At 47.2% G+C, this 16,577-nt stretch overlaps 2 protein-coding genes across 2 annotated transcripts; one reads left to right on the top strand and one right to left on the bottom strand.

The window, feature by feature from the left end:
- The first annotated feature begins 82 nt into the window (after window positions 1–82).
- On the top strand, window positions 83–10,560 carry LOC135816126 (holocytochrome c-type synthase-like). The gene is made up of 4 exons (XM_065329505.1): window positions 83–433; window positions 1,349–1,620; window positions 9,532–9,615; window positions 9,887–10,560. Exons 1-4 carry the CDS (start codon window positions 224–226, stop codon window positions 10,134–10,136), a joined length of 816 nt encoding a protein of 271 aa, XP_065185577.1. The 5' UTR covers window positions 83–223; the 3' UTR covers window positions 10,137–10,560.
- A 1,722-nt stretch (window positions 10,561–12,282) lies between these two features.
- Window positions 12,283–16,488, bottom strand: LOC135816125 (tyrosyl-DNA phosphodiesterase 2-like). Its single transcript, XM_065329504.1, has 2 exons — window positions 16,212–16,488; window positions 12,283–13,544 (listed from the first exon to the last, which is right to left on the bottom strand). Exon 2 carries the CDS (start codon window positions 13,468–13,470, stop codon window positions 12,610–12,612), a length of 861 nt encoding a protein of 286 aa, XP_065185576.1. The 5' UTR covers window positions 13,471–13,544; window positions 16,212–16,488; the 3' UTR covers window positions 12,283–12,609.
- Window positions 16,489–16,577: the final 89 nt, after the last annotated feature.

Genomic DNA, 16,577 nt, shown 5'->3' with positions numbered 1-16,577 from the left:
GGCGCTGCCTGCCGGGATCATCGTTTCCATGGAGTCGCACCAAGTCTTGTCCGGTCCAGCTCTCGAAATTATTTTGTTGCACCATTTTTCAAGACGACGTTCGAAGATAACTTCGAGTTTCAGCACTGAGTATGTTTTGAGTGAGTCAAGTACTAACTTTGCCACCTTGCCAGGTACTAGGTGGAGCTCTTGTTTTACTTTGGACCGGCAGAGTGTGATAGCCATGGGTAGTGGGACATCCAGTCCTGAGGCGCCGCAGCCGCAAGCTTCTCCTGCACCTGTATCGCCACCCTCCGGTTGCCCAATGCATGAATCCAACGCCAAGGCACCCGATAAACATGATAAAGGGCCGGTGTTGACTCGTGCTCCGCCAGGGTCAGGTTGCCCTATGCACGAATCCTATGATCCCTCTAAAGTCAACCCTGATAATAACGTAAGTCAGAATGACAAACTGCAGTGGTTTGCTGGCCCAGACGTCTGTGATTATGTTTGTTCAAAACATGTACAGATGTACGAGTCGACCATGCGCATATATTGCCATTGCACTCAGATATCCTCCACAAATAATTATGTAACTTGTTATTCGTCATGACTTTTAAAATGGCATAAGAAAGCAGACAGTTTCGGCGTTGGTCCTTTCCCGACAGAGACACCCACACGCACGCACACACACACACACACACACACACACACACACACACACACACACACACACACACACACACACAAACACACACACACGCAAACACACACATACACCAGATACAGGTACTAGGTGCTGTTGTTATTATTGTACTTGCAACGTAGGCGGGCTTGCATCACTTGGTGGTTGATGGGGACAGAAAATCCTTTTTTTACCTAGAACCTGAAAGACTTGATTCACATCGCAGAAGAGTACAGGGACTACAGACATCTGACAGCAAGAGTGCATAAGGGGCCATCCGTAAATATGGATATTTATTTAGAAACAAAAACTAGTCGTTTAGGGGGGGGGGGGGGGGGGGTTGAGCGCCTGTTCGTTTCTCGAAAAATATCGATGTACATTTTGCATGTATGAGCATGTCCAGAAAAAAAGACCAAAATATCGATACAGTACTATGTACCATTTGTGTATGTGTGGTATGTGTTCGTTTCTCAGACACTATCGTTATACACTTTGACTACAACCTGTTGTAATAAATCTTGTGCATCGCTTGAATGGTGCACCGAGTGGCGAAAATCAGCAACAACCTCGAAAACCTGATTTAGTGATTTTGTTTTAATCCAGCCCGACCAGGCGATCCAGATATTCGATCGTCCGGATAATTGGTGTTCTACTGTGCCTTCTTGTCTTGTGCTGTCTGCTCAGGAAATGCCTCCAAACCAGATGCCATCCCCTGGTCAGCCGTTCGCACTACCAACCGATCGCGAAGTTTCGTCCATACCCAAGGGCGGCGTAGGAGATGATAAGTGGGTCTATCCGTCGCAGCAAATGTTCTGGAATGCAATGCTGCGTAAAGGCTGGCGATGGGAGCCGGAGGACATCAAGCAGCAGGACATGTCCGCGATCATCAGCATACACAACAGGAACAATGAAGAAGCCTGGGAGGAAGTGCTCAAATGGGAACGTCTGCATGTACAGTAAGTCACTTTAACCCTTTTCCGACCGACAAAGTGGACAAATTCTCAGTTCCAGCGAGACACCGCGACCCATTTTGATGATAACTTTAGTTTCCCTTGGGTAATATTGGCATCTTGGGCTTTTTGGAAAGCTTGAGTGATAAGGAGTTCTCTAGAAACAGTTTCTAGCCTTCATTTGTAAGAGGGACAAAAATCCACCCCCAATTCCAATTTTTGAAGAGCAGTACGGCTCATCAACATGAGGACTATTTGTAGTTTTTAAAAACAATATTTAGTCCACATATCGAGGAGCCGTACTAAAAAGTTGTATTTTCATGCTAGCAAATTTTGAATGTACCATCAGAGAAGTCTCCAGGCAAGGTTTTAGGTTGGCAGCGTAATCCTTGCCAAAGTTGAAACTTGTTCTGTGTGTACAATGTAGTGTGAAAACAGACCTCCTTCAGAGACTTCTAATCAAGAGTACATAACCCCCCAGAGCGTGCAACGCCTGATCCAGCCCTGCATAGGGTCTTGGTCGAGCGTAATCGGATCTTCTGATGTCATGCGTACACTCCACACCAGCGCAAGGCCGGTCTCGAGGCAGGGCTTCGTTGTTTTTGATCCGAGAGTCACCGCGACTCCCCGGGTTCCCCTCAGATGTGTACGATATTGTGACGCAAAGATCCGATTACGCTTGACCAAGACCCTATGCAGAGCTGGATCAGGCGTTGCACACTCTGGGGGGTTATGTACTCTTGCCTATAAGGGCGCGTTTGGTTGGTACGAACTAGAACAGGACTCACCAGAACAGCGCGTTTGGTTGGGACTGCACCTGTTCTGGGTCGGCCAGAACATGTTCTGCTTGCTCCGGCTTCAAGGCCGGAGCAGACCGAGCAGTTTCACTTTTTTTACAGTGAAACGTGGTGGGAACATCGATTTTGGTCCCAAATGATCACGTGCATACGCTTTTGGGTTGGACTCGTCGTACCGTACACAGTGACAATGGTGACCCATACACATTTTGAAGAATGCACCAAGTTTGGCATATTTTTCACAAAAATGTGCTCTGTTTCTGGAGTACCGTTTGGTTGGCATGAGGCTGCTCCATGTGCACCAGCTGTTCGATCCTGTTCTAGATCGTACCAACCAAACGCACCCCAAGTTATAGCTTCTTTTTGGAACATGCTAAGACGTTCTGGTTTTTTTTGGCGGATGAATGGTGGGTCTTTCCTGCTTCTCTTGAGACCAAATTGGTGCAAATTCAATCAAAAATGAGTGAGTTACAGCTTGTTAAAGTCATCGACGGATAGTCGTCGATTTTACAGTCAGTTAGTGATTCATGTTTGTTCGGTGGAGGGGGGGTGGGGGTGCTTCTGCCTTTGAGCAGTTGCCCTGAAATTCTCTTCTATTATATCTACTTCCCCACATATATGCGCATGGGCTTATAAGTGAAAATTTGCTGCAAAAAAGATTTTTTGCTGTGTGAACATGTTCGGGTAGAAGCCCATGCGCTTATATCAAGAGTGCATAAACAAGAGTATGCAACTGTGGTTATGGGCCAGTGCGCGTCATTATGTAACTTGCCTCCAGTGCTGCCAAACCGTCCGATTTTTCGGACAGTGTCCGATTTTTGAAGGCTCTTCCGAAAACCGGTCCGAAAAGGGAAACGTCCGAAAAGCAGCCAAAATGTCGGAGATCATTACTTCCTATACAGAAGTCCTGTACTTTCACTTTTCAGCGCAACTGAAGGCACAAACCACTGTACATTTGCTTCTAAAAAGGCTAGCGCTTGGCTGTGGAAGTGCAAAGTAACATGCCTGGATCAGGCTGGATGGCATGTACACTGACAGTCTGTACAGAGTCAGTGTGCGACCACACTCATTCATGACGACTCTGGGGTTACCATGGCAACGAAGCGAATTTTCATGGTGTTTTAGTCGATATTTTGAATTCTCTGTAAAAAATTGCCGAGGAGAAAAATTCGCACCATGTGGCCACCCTCGCGGTGAAGGGTGTCCGATTTTAGGCGAAAATTATTTGGCAGCAATGCTTGCCTCCATCACGCTCTGAAAGCATGCACTCAAACCCACAATTTCTCGCACGAGCTCATCCGTTTTTGCTCTATTCATTCCAGTACCTACGCGCTCTCTAAATTTTGGCCCGTGAACTCCAGTTCCGAACGAAAATTCATTTCAAACCAGAGGGAAAGCGCGGTGTTTGATTTTCCGCAGTGCGCGGACTGCAGCTGAATGATGTAATGAAGGCAGCGCGCCGCGCATCTGGCCCATAGAAAAGAGATCACAGTTGCATACTCTTGTTTATGGACTCTTGCTTATATGTGCAATAAAGGTTTGTCTGTGTCCTAAACAAAGGTGTTATCACAATGCTTAGGGGCCGTCCGTAAATATCGATGTTTTTTTAGAGACGATATTGGTGCTTCTCTCCCTTGACCCCCCCCCCCAGAAGACGCACATGTACATGCATGCATGTACATCTAGATCATGGAATCAATATTTTTGGATGCTCATTTTTTTCCTTTTTTTTGGCAATAATATGAACCCAAGATGGCAAGTTTGCAGTATTTATATGGTCTAATTGAGAAGGAGAGCGTTATGACTTTTTTGGTCGCCCTCCTTGTTCAGACAGTGAAGACTGGAAACTCTTGTGGAGTTCGTCCGTGTTTGTTCGCACTGCCTCTACGTCTTGAAAAAGGTCTCCTGCAGGCATCGTTCGGCCGATTTCCACAATCAATAGCTCATTCTTTTGCTCTTGAAATTCGCCATGGGCGTACAGCTTCCAATTTTTGATTTTGTTCTTGTGTCGCGAGTTTTAGCTCCGCGAACGGAAGCTGGTTTCACATTTCTTGTATAGCCATTTAGACGTCCGCGTGCAGGGATCGGCGAAACTTCAGATATTTACATCAATATTTTTCTGATGCTCGAAAAGACGCACATGGCTCAAACCCCTCCCCCCCCCCCCAGACGCACCAATATCGTCTCTAAAAAAACATCGATATTTACGGACGGCCCCTTAACAGTATATTCAGCTCCAGGGGGTTTCACCAATGGTGTTCACATATAAGCGCATGCGCTTATGTCCGGACATATGCGCATACGCTTCTATGTGCGGAAGTACGGTATGAAGAAAAAGCTTTAGGGTTTTCCTCTGGTGCACCTCTAATGACAACCAAGTCTGAACGACTCTATCCAATAAGCTGCATCGACAAATCTCTAGAACTCTGCCTAGTCAGTGAACAGTCAGCGAACTTGTACCAGCTGAATTCTATAGCGAGCAGGCAGCAGCCGCAAATAGAGAGCGAGCAGAGGTCAGCAGGAGTGAGCAAGGAAAGTAACATGCAGTGGAAGCAACTGAGACAATAGATAACAGGCCTGTGGTAAGAGCAAGTCTAGGCAACATATTGAGATTCTGTCTTCTAGAAACGTACCTATGTATTCTTTTATACCTCACTCCATATACACCCACAGTCTTAGGCATGCCCTCCCTTAGTGGTGTATATATCTCCATATACACTCCTAAGGGAAATTAGCAGTAGTTGGCGAGGAACAAGCCATTAGGAGGCCACACACGGTGAGTATGGAGAGGTATAAATATATTATAACAAAGGGACCTTGTGTATATGTATAGAATAAACACCGATGTCGTAGTGTTTATGGGAATATAAACACCGCTATAAAAACCGAGGCGTAGCCGAGGTTTTTATAGACAGTGTTTATATTCCCATAAACACAAGACAGAGGAGCGAAATATATACACTCGGTCCCTTGTTATAATCTATATTATCACTCTCTTATTATTGACCCCCACAGAAACTTGTGATCTCTAAGGGCGCGTTCAGACTACCGTGAACCCCGTCAAACCGTGAATGCCGATAAACCGTGAAGGACATTCACACTACCGATAACAAACTAACGTCACCGTGAAGTTTTCAGCTCTCACCGCGGCACTGACAAGGGATTTTCCCTTTTTTCCCAGCGCGCATGCAGCCTGAGCACTTTTTTACTGCCGGTAAAAGTTTACTGCCGCAGCAGCCGCGGCAGTAAAACTTTCCCACCGGTAACGTGCCAGTAACGTCACGTGATCAAATCACCTTGGCGACTTTCCCAATCGGTCACTTTTTATCGGTAGTCTGAACGCGCCCTAAGCGGTCAAATATCAGCATATATTGACCGCTTATATTGACCACTTATATCAAGAGTCCATAACCCAAGAGTATGCAACTGTGATTATGGGTGCATGCGTGGCGCGCTGCCTTCATTACGTAACTTGCCTTCATCACGCTCTGAAAGCATGCATTCAAACTCTCAATTTCTCGCACGAGCCCATCCGTTTTTGCTCGATTCGTTCCAGTACCTACACAATCTCTGAATTCTGGCGCGTGAACTCCAGTTCCGTACGAAAGTTCATTTCAAACTAGAGGGAAAGTGCGGTGTTTGATTTTCCGCAATGCGCGGACTGCAGCTGAATGATGTACTGAAGGCAGCGCGCCGCGCGGTTGGCCCATAGAAAAGAGATCACAGTTGCATACTCTTGGGTTATGGACTCTTGCTTATATTGACCACTTAGCCCGAGGACTTAGAACTTTTTCCTCAACTTAGAAAAAAATCAGAACTGAAAGAAGAAAAATCTGAAGATTCAAACCCAAACTGTGAGATTCTCAGTCAAGGAACTTGGGGAACATACTAAAAGTGACAACTGAAAACTTCTGTTTATAGAGAAGTTATGTCCAATGTAAACGGCATATGTACATACTATGTACTACAGTCAAATCTGCTGTAGGCGACCATCTACCGTTAGCGACCGATTTTCCGTGCACCGACGGTTTCACATACAAACTGATCTCTCCAGAGCGACCATCTGCTGTGCGCGACCAGCGACCGCGATTTCATGCACGGTGGCTGCATTAAAATCTGCTGTAAGCGACCGCGACCCAGGTTCAGTAAGGTGCGAAACTGTACTTGCCAGTGCGCTGTCAACTGCAAAGTGTGAAAATGCGCTGTCTTGCAAGTGCGATCGACTGGCGCCTGGCCTGTACCATGTGTACTGCACTGAGGCTGTGCTGTAGCTCTCAAGTCCAGGCAGTGTCGATCTACTGCCGCATAATAATATAATAATCTTTCAGGATTACCCAAAGGCTAACGCCTATCTGGGGGATCTCCTATTTGTGTATGTACTAGTAACATAGTTAAGGATGCGAGAGAAAGCGCGCAAAGTGAGTGTGAAATGTTGGTTTGAAAAAGGAATAATAAGAAACACAAGGAAAGAAAGTAAGACAGAAAAGAAAAGAACAAGCATGTAAATCAAGCCGTGTCGCATACGCGTACTATACGGGTATGGTCGTCGTTGAATATCCAATAAAATGATATTAAAAATCACATTATTCTCGTCGATTTGAGTACATGGAAGCATATACGTGGTATGCCGGATTTACCATACATCTGCCGTAAGCGACCGCTTTTTCTTGCACCAAGGGGCGGTCGCTTACGACAGATTTGACTGTATTACAATAGTATTCCTTTCTTCCTATAAACACAGCTAAAAACAGTTTAGGTATGCTATGTCGTGATAAATCTATTATTGCCCTCATAATCGGTCAATATATGAAATATAGACCTCGTAAAAGACCTCGGGGGACCTCGGTCTTTTACTCGTTCTATATTTCATATATTGACCTCTTTAATCGTGCAATAATAGATACGTAATACATATAAACTCTGGTATAAAATATAGCAATCCAGTACTGCGTACTACGACGGGACTGGGCAGCGACCGGCCTGCCTGGCCACACCAATGGCAGACACCAGGCTGCCTTTTCCTCGCCTTTCGTTTTTTTCTCCTCCCTGGCATCTCCAGCAAAGGCATCTCCAACAACAACAACAATATCTTTTCGATCATCTTGAAAGGACTTCGCTACATGGTGACTGTGCCGTTCGGCTATCGTGAGCCACTCCTGCCTGTGCCTCAAGAGTTTCTTACCCATTTTGGCTGCTCTCCTACCCTCCGACGACAACAAAACGACAAGGACCCCGGAAAACAACAACTTCCGAAGCCCATGCCAGCACGCTCCACATGGTCACGCATATACTTCAAGCAAAGCACAGGAATAACCGTAGACACAAAGGAAATAGGGGAACGCATGGTGAAATCCGTCGAGCTGTGAGAAAGCGGCATCGAATAATCATTCGTTAATGAACCAATGGGCGGTGTGGACATAGACAGGACCGCGACGAGGGAATACATGACGAGGACGACGATTGGGTGGGTGCCAGCACGCTCCACATAGTCACGCATATACTTCAAGCAAAGCACAGGAATAACCGTAGACACAAAGGAAATAGGGGAACGCATGGTGAAATCCGTCGAGCTGTGAGAAAGCGGCATCGAATAATCATTCGTTAATGAACCAATGGGCGGTGTGGACATAGACAGGACCGCGACGAGGGAATACATGACGAGGACGACGATTGGGTGGCGGGCCAGTCCAGTTGCGGTAAGGCGCGTGGCGTGGCATTGTTGGCAATGAAAGGCGGTGGAGTGGCAGAACGTCGGCGTCGAAGTAGCGGTGTCGAGTTGGGCGTATCGTTCGTGGTCGTTGTTGTTGTCGGTGGTTGTGCTGCAGGTGTCGTCGCGGTGGCTCAAAGCCTCGTAGGGTTAAGCGCCGGCGGATTGCCGTAACAAGTTCCTCTGCCGAGGGAACCCGTGGTGCAAAGTTGAGCTGCCGACAAGCGGCATCCAGGCGCGACGGCCTGAGGAGTCTGGTCGAATCCGACTTCGTTTCTTCAAAGAGGTTCAGCAGGTGCGTATTGAGGCCGCACTGCTTTGCGTAGCTAGCGACGCTCCAAGTGGACAAGTCATCGGCAGGCTTCCTGTCCAGCCTGGGGGTGGGAGACCTAGATCTCGATGAGGATGATGAAGACGACAAGTCTCTCCTTTGCTTCAGGGACCTGCCCTGCAGCTGGCTAAGACTGCGCTCCAGCATGCGCACTTTGACTCAAGTTCCAAAGAGACAGGCCCCCTGACCCCTCATACAGTTGGAAAATGTAGCACCACATGGAGCAGCAATGACTACACGGGGGGCGCCACAACATATACATTCATATTGCCGTAATAACCCAATCAGGTCATCAACCGATATAGTTGATCCAAGTATCCATTCAGCCCCTCACGCTCACCTTGGTCAATCGAGAAGGTTTTGGAGAGATTGTGATCTGAGTTCGAATATCAGGCTGAGGGTAACTTTACATCCAAAACAGCAGGAGTTATAGACGGTACAAAATGGTTGAAAATGACACAGGTGAAGCAGAGGCCACCAATAGCAGACAAGAGGAAATGCGTAAGGATTATGGACTCGGATGGAAATGACCTTTTTCTTTTCTGTAAGGATTATGATTTGATTAACCCGCGTATACAAAGAGACAGTCAGCAGACAAACAACATTCCGTGCATTGATACGAGTGATAAGCGTCTGCAAGAATAACAGTTGTCGTACAAACAACATCGGTATGTACAGCGGGAGTCTTGCTGTCGTAGCGGACATTGCAGCTCCCCCGCACGCTCATGTGAGGAACACGTTCCCCCAACATGACGTTCTTAAGTTAGTAGTAGTTCGTCGTATCATCGGGAAATAATCAGCTGCCGAGCCCGATGTGACACAAAAACCAATGTGCTGGATCCTGCCAGGCTCAGTGAATGCGTTGAAGGGCTTGTTGCAGACTTGTGCAGTTTGTCCAGACTTCCTGACAAACTTAAATCTCCGCCCCAACTTCTGCAGAAGGACCTCTTCCACTGCAGATTAGGTGGACTGAAGATATGCTGTGGTGGTGGACTACTGTGTGCATTGTCTCTGTGTGTGTTTCTACCCGTTTTTAAAGATCTGTGTTTCTTGTTTGTCTTATTACTTTGTGTGCGGACCAGTGAGTGTGAGCAGCCCAAGTTGCTGAGGTTTGGCGGCAAAGCCAAGCAGTACTCGCCCCGTGCTCGTCTTCGCAGTTGGATGGGGTGAGTACTAATTAATTGTACTAAATAGTACACTATGTTATCATGCATTGGATACTAGTACATGTTTGCTTGCAGTGGCGAGTGCAGTGTGTGCCATGGCTGTCTGACTAGATAGTACAATGGCAATGTGAACATTGTGCTAGGCCGTGTGTGTCATACTGAGCAACACTGTACGTGTGTACTGGTAGTTGCAGGTTTTAAAGTAGCCATACCCATGCGAAAGTGTGTGTTCTATTATGGCTGGTCTGTTTGTCGTGTGGCTATGCTGCAGATTTGAGTTGCCGTTCGACCGCCACGACTGGGTCGTTGACCGATGCGGTCGGGAAGTGCGCTACGTCATCGATTACTATGATGGTGGCGGCGTTGACGATGAAAACGCAACGTTTGTGCGCCTGGACGTGCGGCCTGCCTTCGACTCCTTCACCGCAGTCTACGACCGGGCACGTGTGGCCACGTGGAGATGGCGTGCAGACTGGCAGAGCCGTGGCCAAGAAAAGGGTACCTCTGAAGGTGACAGCTAAGAGGAGTTGATAGTGCTCAAGCTCAGACCTGTGAATATCTATTATTCAATACATGTTCGTCTATTTCCATTGACAAGGAACACTTTGGCTGCAGCAAGGCTAAGAAATGCCTCCCGAGCAGGGCAGGAACAGTCCACCATAGGAACACGGGCATCGATGCTATTGGAGCATGCAGTGAACGCCATTGACTCTTATCTACCTGGTATTTAAATGCTATGAAGTCGCTCTGTCGGAACGCAACCGACAGAAGAAAGGATGGTTCTGATGAAGCATTAGCGACTTACCTGGTGGCAGTTGCAAGGAGAACAGGAAGAATGCCGTGACAGCGAGCACAACAAGAGCGTGGACAGAAGCGACAGCTACGGAGTCACTCCTTGCTTTTTTTGAAAAACTCAGAAGTGCTCCAGAAAACAGTTTGTCTTTACGTGTTGCTTGGTTGGGAAATGAATGATGGCTTGAGCCCCCGTCAGAAGTGTGTGTGTTGTTTATTAGTGTACTGTGCATGTGTTGGTAGTGCCAGAGCTTGCAGAAGAGATTTTGAAAGCCAGGAAAACGGACACAGTTACCCGTAGAAAGCACTCTTTGCGCCACGGTGTGAGATGCACTTTCAAGCTCGTCACTTATCATACCGATGACAGTGCACAGGGTCTGTGAATACCGACCTGTACATGTTGCAGACTTGCACAAGGGTGTGTGGTGGGGGGTGGTACAGCGGACCTACTGTACACATCCTTTCAAACTTCAAAGCATAGCAATGGTGTGGTATTCTTTGTTTTATTTCACCAAGCATGGTAATAGGGAGGTTCAGTGACTCGGTGCGAACTCGTGCACAAAATGAATTTCATTTTGTTTTCGAATTGTATAATGTGTACACGAGGTTCAATGTCTCGTGAATAAGGTGCACTTTGGTTGGCAACTGAAACAGCTACAAAATATGGGCACTACGAGTACCGGTGCTGTTGTGGACATTGAAATCCACTGAGAAGTCAAGCGGCCATGGGGCGCTGGCTTGCAGCTGCGAGCCCATTTCTACAAGGTGTATGTACACACTACGGGAGTAAGGGCGGCAGCCCAGGCCAGTCACCCTATCGTCCACAACAGTAGATCATACTTCTTGTTTTGCCATGGTGTATCCTTGTTTGGGGCACTGTCATCAGTCAAACGAGGCACAGAACTAGAACCTCTCTGAAACCCATAACGGAACGAACACGCAGTACCATAATTATAATCATTCATTACATCTGTGGACAGTATGAAAATCATTCTTGCACTCATTTACTAGGATAGTGATTTTCTCACACACACACACCTTCCTTCGTTTAATTTTTATTTTCTCACGCACACACACACACCTTGATAGGTTACACGGTCCCCGTCAGAGGAGAGGGGTGGAAGAGGCTGAGGAGCAGCACTTCTGATGGTGCACTGCAGTCCATTCATCGGAAACTGGCCCGCTGGCTTTTGAAAGTCGGATTTGGGCCGAATTGAGGATCAAAAACCCACTTTAAATCTCAAAAATCTGGGTTTTGGATCTGCTTCTCCATGCATTTTGCCATGGCATACCTGTCCTAATTTTGTAAAACCTGGCTGAATTTCTATTTCCCTGTTCTTGGACTTTCTGGCCTCAAATGTGGCAAGGAGTAATAGGGCTTGAAAGTGATGACGTCAAAACGGCCAGGGAGTAGTAAGTTGACATCAGATTTCTATTTTTGGATCCACTAAGGTGTGACTTTGCTATTGCCTAAGTATGTGGGTGCATAGCAACCAACTCATGTCGCATGCAGGTGTGACTTTTATTTCGCCACCAGTTGTAACCCCGCCCCCAGTAGCCAAATCAGTCTGTTTCACTGGCTACATCACCATGCTGTGGGTAAGACCGCTTGAAATGTGCTTGGATCCATACAAAAACTGGATCCAAGTGGATCCAATTTTTGAATTTTTGAAATTGTTGCTATGTTGTGACGTAGCACTTTCAAGCCCTATTGCACGGGTCACACAATGCAGGGTGTACTGTTGTTTCCACGATATCTACAACTATGTGTGGGAGACACCAAAAAGTTAGGGTGCCAGTTTCCAATGAATGGACTGTAGATTCACACACACACACGCACGCACACACACACACACACACACACAGCAAGGAAGGTTTGTTGCATCCGATGAGGTTTTCTTGCGATGGTCATCATCAATATCAGTTGGATTTATAAATATCACTCAAGAGTAAACAAGAGAAATAATCAACTACCGGAATATTCAGAAAAGTGAGAATAAAAACTTGAAATAAAACGTCCTACCAGAGGGAACAGCATGTTTGAATCTGTTTGCGCATGGATAGTGGTAGTGGAAAGATTACAATGTAGGTCTGCATGTACATCAACGACATTGAGTAACAGTGTGCTTCTGCCACCCTGGAATATTGAAAATACCTAACTAGCTAAAGTATCACTGATTACCATAGCGATGGTGGAATCAGTCAAGAAGACTCCAGATCACACAAGATACCATAGTGATCGCTGGGGAAATACCCTTCCGCAAGTCGCTGTGTGCCGACGAGTCGAAACGTCTTTGGGACTAGTGCCTTCTGCGGACTGTCGCAAGGCTGCCCACTAGCCCAGAACATCTTGTCGTATTGTGTCCGTATCTGTGCACCCACCCAGCCTTTCTGCATCACGTTATCATTGGTTTTCACGTCAAATGTGTAGCGGGCATCTGGTGGCTCACCGCATGCTTCGTAAGCATTGCGAATGCAGGCCGGGGCGCGGCATGCCTGCACTTCTGCCTTGCGCAGGTTGGTGTCGCCACCAAATAGCACCGTGTTGTGCGAGACAGCAAGCAAAACCATTTGCTGGTACACTGCGCTCAGCTGGGACTTGCGCTCCGCCGAGCTATTTGCTAGGCTCTCGAGATGTGATGTGCATACAGCCAAGCGATGCTGTGTCCTCAGCACAACAATGTCAGTGGCCACCAAGAGATTACGATCCATGCGTGACTGTGGGAAATCAACGACTTTGTGATTGGACTTAGCCACATCACATGCATCAAACCTGAGGAGAATGGCTACGAAGTAGTGCGATCGCTCGGCAGATGGTGCAAGAATGCTGTACGACGTGGCCAGTCTTTCGGCTAGAATAATCATCGATTCCGACACCACTTCCTGCAGCAGCACGACCGCCGGCTTTTCCCTCTCGATGACGTCACAGACAGCACGTGTGCGAACGGCAATGTCTAGGCCATTATCTAGTCCGTCAATGTTCCATGACAAGACGCGTAGCACAGGCTGATCATCCTTGCCTTGCAGTTGCTGCTGGGCCTGTGCAGCATTCTTTGCTGCCATTTGCGGTATTAAAATCAGTACCGAAGCCAGCAGTGAAACAGATGATGCTGTGTTCCACTGGTTCCCTTGGCAACCTAATAACACAAAGAATTAAAGCAGATTCCGTACAAGTCCTGTAAATGTATTGTAGTATGCATGCAATGCGATCATACTGAAGATTGAGTGGCTCTACCAACTGATCATCGGCGACGAATACCAAGATCCGCTCCATTGCATCTAGAGATACTGTCAGTAACATACATGCACATGCAATCTTCCTATACTGTTACCAAGAGTACATAAACCAGAGTGTGCAACTGTGCATATCTGATCTGAAACAGCGCAGTTCGTGCACTACGTCACCCTGATGAAGTCAGCCAAGCCGCGACTTGCGTACAGTTCTAATTTTCATGTTTCATAGCCCGGAAATCAGCCAAGTTTGCTTGATTTTAGACGTCCTGTTTCAGGATTTCGGTGTTTTGTGTGACTGTGTACGAGTGCGTACATCCACCGAGAAGTAAAGTCACCAGGCTATCCGTCTCAAAAAACCGAAATCAGGACAAACTCAGTGAACTGCACCACCGCGACTGGTGACGCAACTTTTCACCGTACCTGTGGCTTACCATGCCGTCAGAAATGACGTAGTGCACGAATTACGCTCCCACAGGAACCATCCTGAGTTGCACACTCTGGTTTATGTACTCTTGCTGTTACCAAGAGTACATAACCCCAAGAGTGTGCAGCTCTGATCTCAGAGCCGATAATGGGTGTCCTGCGTGGCGCGCTGCCCTCACTACATAGTGAAATGACGATCCAGCTGCCTGGATTTGAGCTTTCCTACAGTTTAGCCTCGATGATTTCACGTGCAATATGGTAAGTTCAAAGGCAATTCCTGTGCGTGACGCATCACGTACAAAACCATCCAAAGTCTCCGAGGAAAGCGGAATTGGAAGCGGGAAACCGTAGCAGATCAATAATGAGAGATTAATGACGCAATGACCCACAGCTCGTGGCTACGTAATGCAGGCAGCCCCCCCCCCCCCCCCGTCATACCCCATATACGAAGGTGCATACTCTTGGAATTTATATGTACTTTTGCTGTTACCCTGGTTACCATGACTCTTGGTGTAGCAAGAAGGACCCACGGGCGTGTGTGATCCCCGGTAACCTATTCGGTAGGGCACTGTCCCAGAAAGACAGGTTGCTGGGTTCGAATCCCGCCCGTGGATCCTTCTTTTGCAACATTGGCGCCTGGCAATGGCTCGAACCCACGACCCATCATACCCCCCCCCCCCCCCCCGCGAGTAGGTACGGCGTTAGGACACAGCCTGTTGGGGCGCGGGAAGCAGTGTAGCAAGAAGGACCCACGGGTGCCTAGTGATGGTAGCCTAATCGGTAGGACACTGTCCCGGAAAGACAGGGGTGCTGGGTTCGAATCCCGCTCGTGGCATTCTTTTGCAACATTGGCGCCTGGCAATGGGCAACAGCGCAAAATGTGACCAACAGTAACACCGAACAACAGTTTGCATTTTGACAGCCTCCGACATACTAGTACAGTGGTTAAAGCCTAGATCAAAGTGACCGTTTTCGAGCTACTTATTAGAGCTTCAACACTGGTATGTAAAAGACTCGAGGAAGTATACACTACTCGTCGTAGTGCTCAGTGGTGATCCCGGCCATGTACATAATTATGTATCTTCCCCACTAGCTGTAGTACAATTATGCATCACAGGGGCGTAGCACCCGCTACGACTGGTACGACCATGGCCGTACCATTTTTCGAAAAGTGTGGTCCGTCCGGAACGTGCAAAACCGTAATAAAAAAATCAGGATCCATCGATGCATATGCGCATCAGACTTTGACCTTTTTCTAGACTCGTACTCGTAGATCTGCCATGCATCTGTGCATGTCCATGCACGTCTCTTCTGACCGTGAAGTAATTCTATGATTTTAAAAACTGTGCCAGAAGTGTGCCAGAAGTTCCCAGAACGCAGTATTTTGTGTCTTTTTTTACAAAATTTTCCTGGGGGAGGTCCCCCGGACCCCCTCCAAAAAGGCCTTCGGTCGTACCACTTCCGAAACCCCTCCTACGCCCCTGCATCATGTTCACTTTGTGCTATGGCGTATCACATTCCGGTTGACTCCCTGCTACCTCTCCTCTTTCCTCTCATCCAAGCCATTCAGCATTGCCATTAGCAGAGCTGCAGACTCGGCACCCTACTACTAATGCACTTCAACGCGGGCATGCAAATACTAGTAACGATAAAAAGCCACCGCATATATGGGGTGGTGGTGCCGTGGTGCCACATGCGTGTAACTTGGACCCTGCGGAACTAACATTCTCTTCTAGGCACTGGCTATTAAAAACTAATTTAGTGCGTATTAGAGCTAGTAGAACAAAGAGAATGCGTTCATACCCGTGTGTATTGCTTGTGCATAACCTGGTAACATTGCAGCTGGAATATGTAGAAGACTGGCTTCAATAAGTGCATACTCTTCCCAACAGCAGATTACTAGTATGTGGCCCAACAAAGTCAAATACTTTCTATTGCGGACCCTAGGCATTTCGTATGGAGAGCTTTTCAAATTGCTTCCTATACGCTATTCTTTATTAGCTGCAGTGCCGTAATGCTAAGTCTGCAAGCATTGCGTAACTGTGACATAACGTGAGCTATGACTGAGAGCTAGGCTAACAATACGAACAGCATTCTCACAAGTGCAATGTGATCAAATCGCATGTTGCGAAACTATCCAAACTAACCTCCTGGTTTGCCGATACTTGAACACCGTCGTTTCTCAATTGTGGTGTAAAATAATACCCGCAATGATTGTATAATGTATCAGAATTCAGAACACAGCAATTGGTATGACTGTGTCTCCTAACATACAAAATAATTACCGTGGATACTACTGTCTACAGTCGTTACTGGTACTGTAGCTGTGAGCCGTTGTGCTAATCAGTAATCTGACTCTGGAGAGAAAAGATATCGATGCCAAGGCAAAGCTCTTTCAGAAAAAAACTCCATAATGTCACCGGTGCACCTTGCATAATTATGTATTCGAAAGTCGGACACATAATCGTGATAAAGTATCCGACTTTCGAATATTCGAACGCACGTGCAACAAC

The sequence above is a fragment of the Sycon ciliatum genome, chromosome 4 (assembly GCF_964019385.1).
Source record: "Sycon ciliatum chromosome 4, ocSycCili1.1, whole genome shotgun sequence".
Lineage (NCBI taxonomy): Eukaryota > Metazoa > Porifera > Calcarea > Leucosolenida > Sycettidae > Sycon > Sycon ciliatum.
Note: the sequence above shows the minus strand (reverse complement) of the source record. Positions and strands in the feature narration are given on the sequence as shown.